The sequence below is a fragment of the Penaeus chinensis genome, chromosome 26 (genome assembly GCF_019202785.1).
Source record: "Penaeus chinensis breed Huanghai No. 1 chromosome 26, ASM1920278v2, whole genome shotgun sequence".
NCBI classification, from domain to species: domain Eukaryota; kingdom Metazoa; phylum Arthropoda; class Malacostraca; order Decapoda; family Penaeidae; genus Penaeus; species Penaeus chinensis.
Genome location: NC_061844.1, coordinates 15,541,848 through 15,549,338, shown reverse-complemented (window position 1 = coordinate 15,549,338; position 7,491 = coordinate 15,541,848). Strand labels below are relative to the sequence as shown.

The 7,491-nt window shown below is 41.4% G+C and overlaps 1 protein-coding gene across 1 annotated transcript; it reads left to right on the top strand.

The window, feature by feature from the left end:
- Window positions 1-638: 638 nt before the first annotated feature.
- Window positions 639-6,567, top strand: LOC125039218 (WSC domain-containing protein 1-like). The gene is made up of 10 exons (XM_047633021.1): window positions 639-774; window positions 1,247-1,338; window positions 1,881-1,946; window positions 2,355-2,374; window positions 2,704-2,785; window positions 3,434-3,570; window positions 3,687-3,840; window positions 4,040-4,128; window positions 4,686-4,839; window positions 5,842-6,567. The coding sequence occupies exons 2-10, from the start codon at window positions 1,262-1,264 to the stop codon at window positions 6,044-6,046; spliced, it is 984 nt and encodes a 327-aa protein (XP_047488977.1). The 5' UTR covers window positions 639-774; window positions 1,247-1,261; the 3' UTR covers window positions 6,047-6,567.
- Window positions 6,568-7,491: the final 924 nt, after the last annotated feature.

Below are 7,491 nucleotides of genomic sequence, written 5' to 3'. Positions count from 1 at the left end.
GTAATAGTGATAATAGTGATGATATAGATGATGGTAATGAAATCAATGATAATGATAGTAGTGACAGTAATAATACTAATAATAATGATAATAATAATAGTAAGAACGAATTATGTTATCATTATTTTTATTTTTTATTACTATCAATACTGTTATCATTATTGTTGTTGTTATTATTATTATTATTATCATTACTATTAATATCATCAATATTATCATTATTATCATTGTTCTTATCATTATTATTGTTGTTTTGTTATTATCTTTGTTATTATCAATATCGTTATCATTATTTTATCATTATTATTATTATTATTATTATTATTATTATTATTATCATTATTACTACTCTCCCTATCATGACAATAATATAATAATAATAATAATAATAATAATAATAATGATAATAATAATAATAAGGATAATAATGATGACGATGAAGATAACAGGAATGATAATAACAGCAGTGATAATAATAACAATGATAATAATAATGATAATGATAATAATGATAATGAAAATAATGATAATAACAATAACTGTTATCTTTATCAACTGTTGTTATTATTATTGTTATTATTACTATTATCACTACTACGGTGATGGTGTGATGATGAGGATGACGTGATGATATTACTCATAATAATAATGGTAATAACAGTGATGAAAATGATAACAATGATAATGCCAAACGGAAATGAAACTTACTGAACCCAGTAACGATGGTAATGTTTCCTCTCCATTAACTTCAGGAATAACATCTGCTTAAAACAGGTAAGCAACACTTGGTGAATATTTTCTGATTACATATATTTGGGAGTGCGGAGTCCTGAGAGAAATTGGAGTCATGGCGTCACTCTGAATTAAGCAAGAGACAAGATAACTCATTTGTTAATGATAATGAGAGTGTGGGAATAACATAAATGATAATAAAGTAATCGTACTAATAATACAGTGATAATAGTAATCATACTAATAATAAAGGGATAATAGTTATCATACTTATTATGATGCTGAAAATGTTAATTGTAATGACAGTAATAACAAAAGTTATAATGATAATAATAATATTAATAATAACAATAGCAATGATAACAATAATGATAATGATGGTAATTATAATGATAATTATAATGTAACAATAACAAAAATTGTGTAGGAATAATGACGGTGTTTTGGACAATAACAATTGCGATAAAAATTCCAGTTATGTGGACCCTTCGCTAACAACGTTGTTTCCCGGCAGTGTTCCAGAGGCGGCATGAGGCGCAGGAGAGCTGGTCTGCTTCTGCTGCTTCTGCTGCTTCTGCTGGCGGGGTTCTCGGCGGTGATGCGCGTGTGAGTTGGCTCCCTGCCTGCGCCCTGCCTTTTTCCGTTTCTCACTTAATTTCACTGCGCCTTCGTCGGGATTCTGACCCTTTGGAGTCCGTGGTATTCCTTTCTAATCTACTAATGGTAGAGTAGGAGGGCGTAGCTAAGAGAAGGGGGCGTGGGGGGAGGGGGCAGCTCAGTGGCAGAGCGCTGGCTTTGCAATCGCAGGGCCCTGGTTCGTGCCCGGCCGCCCTCTCAGTCGATTCAGCTGTGAGTGAGTACTAGCATGCTGACGTCAGCATTTCAGGGCTCAAAGTCGGGGCGGAAAGGAAGGCTTAGCAAATAAAAAAAACATATATTTATATATTTATATATAAATCGGTTTAAATTAGTAAATTTATATTTATTTTGTCGTTAATATGTATCATCAAATTGAAGAAATGTAGGGGGGACCCTCAAAAGACCTGAGACCTAGACCCCTGGACAGAGGTAAAAAAAAAAATAATAATACTAATAATCATCATAATAATAATAATGACAATAGAAACCATAATCTCCATTTCTTGCAGACAAGGGCCCAGCAGTTTCCGCCAGGGGGAGGAGGCCCGTGACAGAGAAGGCGCGGCCGTTGACAAGTAGGGCCTTACAGTGCTCATTGACTCTTGGATTGTTCAGTGATTGTTGATCTATGGTTTGCTCAGCGACTATCGGGTTATTCTTTGATCAGTGACCTCTGGGCTAAGCACTTTTCAGGAACCACTGGGTTATTCAGTAGTTTAGTGGCCCTGCTCTGGGGTTGCAGGGTTTCTAGTGGTCAGTGAGCACTGGGTTATATGATCCAGTGATCGCTTGGCCATGTTATTTAGTGGTCGCTGGGTTATTCACTGCTCTGTGGTTGTACAATGTCCCAAGGTGTTCATTTGAAATAAGTACATAAAAAGAATAAAACAGTTAATTTAAAGATAATGTGAATATTATAAGAAATGAAGGGAAGTGAATAATTCATAGAAACCACGTTATAACAACTACAACTTGCTTTTCAGGGAAGGACTCCAGGCATTCGGTACGTGAATTTATATTGAGCATAACAATGACGATAAGAACAATAACAATGGTAATGATAATGATATAAAAAAAAACAATAACAATGGTAATAATAAAGGTATAAAAAACAATAACAATGGTTATCGTTATCATAATGATGATTATAATGAGGATAACAGTACTCTTAATTCATAACAAAAATAACAATGACAATAATGATGATAGTAATACAAATGAAGTTAAGAAATTGGCAACAAATCAACGACAGGCAATATTTATGAAAATAACGCTCAACATAGTATGTTCGTTACCACTTCCATTTGCCCCCCCCCCCTCCTCCTCCCACAGGCGAGAGGGAGGTCGAGCGGGAGGGCGAAGGGCGGGCGTGGCGCCCCTGGGGGGACAGGGACTGCGCGCGCCATGAGACAAGGTGAGCAGGACTTTCATGTAAAGTGTAAGTGTAGATACGTATGTCCTTATGTAGTGTTGAAATGGATATAGATATCATGTGACCGAGTCGAGTAACAAACGGAAATATTATGGCTATATACTATATTTTTAATTGTGTTTGAATTGTTATACTACGAATGAGCACGGACGTAAAATACGGATTTAAAAAAGTGAAAAAAAAAAACAGAAGAAAGTAAAAAAAAGAAAAACATCGCGACACTCAATCCTTCATTTTATTTTGCCTCATTTTATGCTAATGTTGACTTCAGAAAAAAAATTCTCTACATCTCAGTGACGGAATTGATTGTGCAGAGAAACGTTTAGAGAAAAGAGGCGCCAAGTTAAGCGCAAACCGGCCATTTTTGTTTACACCCAAAGGATTTTTGACGGTTTCATTCATCGTTAAACAGAGAATGTTTAACGATTTTGGGTAAATTCGTAAATATTTTAGATAAGGAAATGACAGATCAATTTTCTTTGAGGAGGGTGACAGCGAAATGGTTAGGAAAGTGAAATAAAACGGAAATTGGTTGATGCCGCCTTTCTGCGCCGCCTGAATTCCCTTTTGTTTTGCTTACTTGCTTATTTACTAAATAATTGATCCCTGTTGCCTCCGGCCCCCTCGTAGGTTTGGCCGCGCCCTGCCCCGGGTCCTCCTGCTGTCGTTCCCCTGCTCGGGCAACACGTGGCTCAGGTACCTGCTGGAGGGCGCCTCGGGCCTCTTCACCGCCTCCGAGTTCGCCGACGAGGAGCTCCTCAGGGCAGGTGAGACATCTATGTGATTCACCCTGATGGCCAGCGCCTGCAGGCAAAGGAACAGGAGAGAACATGCTTTATGGACGCTCTGCCTAGTAACGTGCTTTTCCCTTCGCCTGCTCCAGGGTTCCTGGGCGAGGGCGAAGACCCAGGCAGCGAGAGGACATTGGTGCTGAAGAGCCACGGCTCCATCGACAAGTCGAGCCGGGACCTCACGGGGCGCCACGAGGCGGTGGGACCAAACACGCCGGCCGTTCTGCTGCTGCGCGACCCTCGCAGGTGAAGGGGCAGGGGGTGGGGCGCCCTGGTATATATGTACATGCGTGTGTAAAGTCTCTCTCTCCCTCTCCTTCTCTCTCTCTCTCTCTCTCTCTCTCTCTCTCTCTCTCTCTCTCTCTCTCTCTCTCTCTCTCTCTCTCCATATATCTATCCATCTATCTTTATTTGTTTTACGACTGTTCTCCTTTTTCCAAGCCAGAGCAATCATCTCGTTCTGGAAACTTCTCTCGCGGCCGGGCGACGGAAGACACACCGCCCAGTTGTCGCCACAGGATTTCCAAACTAATGGTGAGACATTTCGCTATCTCTTTTCCATTTAGTCTTTGCTCATGGCAAAGGGACAAAGAAGGAATACTTATGGGAAGAGGGGAGAAGGAATATAGGGGGGTGATGACAATGACCTTAATAATGATAATGATGTTAAAATTGCTCGTAGTGATACATAGCTAAGCCCCTTCCACTTGTCATCAATTACTGGGTTTCTTTATTTTTTTCTATTAATGTTATTATTATTTTACCATGATCACTTTCTCATGCATCGTCAAATAAATATGTAGGGAAACACCTCTCACAATGTACAACACAGATTGACCGATTTGATAAAGGGCAGATAATTATTTGTATAATTTACTCAGAAGTAACACAAGAATCAATCCTTTTTGATGATAGAGGTGAAGCCGAGGGAAATAGTCAGTATCATGTTTTGGGTTCATCAGGCTAAGTGAAGTTGCTGCTACCTACTGGCAAGGACAGTAATAATGATGATGATAATGATGACATTGACATGGCACTGACAACAGCAATGGCACCCTCCAACAAGCTCTCCACTGCCTTTCTCCAACCAGCTTTCCGTGGTCATGTAGAGCGCATGACGTCACAGTGGGAGGAGCTTGCAACAGACCGCCTCTTGTGGAACTCCGCCCCCTTGCACGTGGTCCACTACGAGCGCCTCCTCGCGGACCCGATCGGCCTCCTCAGGAAGGTCCTCCGCTTTCTCGGGTAATTTTGCTCATTCTTGGTCGTACTCTGTTCATCGTTCATAATTTGTGGCGGTTTTACTGGAGATTGTTCTGAAGGGACATCGAAAACTGTCTTTGATTATAATCACGTCATCTGGATACTGTTTCTTTTGCTTAACTCTGTATTTTTTAATGAATTTGTGACAGCTTTGATGATGGTTGATAGAAAATGAAGAGTGCCTTTGCTAAAATAACCTACTGTTCAAACTTGCAACGTTTTCAGCTTACTTGCTTACCGACGGCCTCAGAGTAAAAAGACTGTAAGATACAGTAGACCGTAGACTCGGCAACAGCATCACCTAAGGAAATGATTTAACTTCCTTGGGTAAAGCGGTTCGCTTTTGCATTAAGTAATCTATGGTTGGAAAGAAGGCCTATTGAAAGCATACCTTTATCATAATAGCACCACCTGTAATACGGAGTGATTTTGCATAACACTTGAATGTCTCAGTCTTGTGTGGCTCTTTTATACCGATCAATCTATTAGTTGGGAAGGATTGAAATAAAAAAAATGTATTTAAAAACATTCTTCATTATAATGGCACCAAAAGGAAGTAATTGCTCCCCAGTTTAATTCGCGGCTTTAGATTCTCCTTTCGTGATACAAAACCCTCGTCAGCTGGGTCTGATTATTGACTTTCAGGCTCCTTGTGCGCGGTTTTTGAAATAGATCATTATCACGACATATGCTGCATCTTTAGTTATCCTTAACTATCCTATTAGTACAATCTGGCACGGATTACTAGGAGCACATTTTATTCTAACAGTTATATATTGCCTTTTGTAAAGTTGAAGTTGTCAGGAAGCTCCATTCGAGCTACATCTAAACTGTTGATTGAATTTTCTAGCCATAATGCGGAGCTGTGCCTTTTTCGACGAAGAAAACTAACCTAACCAACCATTTTCTTTAGTTCTGCATCCTCAATATATTCCACTGAATGTTGATTATAACACCTGCACCCCCCCCCCCCCCGCCCCCAAGCGTGCCAGTCGACGAGGCGAGGCTGAGGTGTCTGGCAACTCACCTCGAAGGCTTTTTCAAGCGCTCGGGCAACGAGGACTTCGACCCCTACACAGAGGAGGAGAAGAGGCGACTTTCCCTTGCCGTCGAGCGAGTGCAACGGCTCCTGAGGCTCATGGGCTACCCTGACCCACCTCTCTACGATTGGCAGGACGCTTTACCATAGGCCTATTCCTGCATTTTTGTTTCGGCCTATGGTATTTATTTCCCGTTTCTCCCTTTCTACTGTGTGTCACCATAAGGAGTCTTTGCATATCTCACTGAATTCGACTGTAAAGTTAGCCCGGGCTGGAGACCTCTCACGACCCCCTCTTGTGCTGCCCTTCCGCCTCTGCGTGGGTCGAGTTCTCAATAATTCTTAAATGAAGCAGTATGCGTGGTTTATGAGAGTACCAAAGCAGATTTTGTATAAAGACGTGTGTGTGTGCACAAGCTGTTATAGCATTAGTAGTATATATGAACAGTGCTTTTATAAGAACATAAAGTTGCATGAAGGTCAGGTCAAAGTTCCATTTCACTCATAACTTTTGAATATGTTCTGACGAATATATATAAATATGATAAAGGCCGGAGCAGTGTAACAGGCTGTTAGTTATAGCATATGTATATGCTTTGTTCAGCGATCTCTCTTACTGCTATAGCGTGTCTCCAGTGGGCACCTACTTCTTAATAAATGGAGAACCACAAGTTTGTCTGTTGTCTGCCCTAAAGAACCTACGACTTAATAAAATAATAATAATCGGTTTACTGAATCTCATGAAAATGTACATAGAAATACAGATAAAGAAACAAACTCTATAAACATAAACACATAAACAACAAACAACAAAATAAACTAACAATCTATTGGGGATAATAACAACATAGGAAACAAGAGAAACCAAATATCAAAAGACAAGTACAAGTACAGCTAGGAGTGTTGGACGAGTAATTGTGGACTGGGGGGCAGCAGGTCGCAGTGGCATGGATGGCACAGCAATTTTAGGCCAAACTGCTGCAATGTGGCGGCGAGGGAGGTGAGGCCTAGAGCAGTCAAGGCGCAGTTATAGCTGATATAGGCAGGAGCGAGAATAATCTTGGCTGCTCTTTTCTGTAGCAGCTGGGTGGCGGTGAGGGAAGGGGACCAGGCGGGGGAGGTGTAGGTCGGTTTGGGCAGGATGAATAGCCTGTAGATATTTTGTTGCTCCAGAAGTGGGACACCAAGGGACTTCAGGCAATGCAGCATGTGAAGCTTGTACGAGGCACACTTCACGATGTCTGTGACATGCTGCATCTAGGAGACCTTTTCATCGATGGTGACGCCGAACAGCTTGGTGGAACAGGTTACATAGAATGGATGGTTGTCCAGCATGAGGACAGGCGCGGGGGTGGAGTTGGTGGAGAAGTCGAATTGCATCACGACCGACTTCTGGCGGTTGCTTATGACGTGATTTGCAGTGGTCCAGGAGAGGAGGCTGTCTAGGGTGCGCTGGAGGGCGGAGTCGTCAGGGCAGGTATTGTCAGTGGCGGTGGCGATGGTCGAGTCATCCATATATTTCCAACGATGATCGGTGTTCAGGGGGCCCATTCCAGTCTCCTGGGGTACTCTGCCCGTTAGTAGCAGAAGGTTGG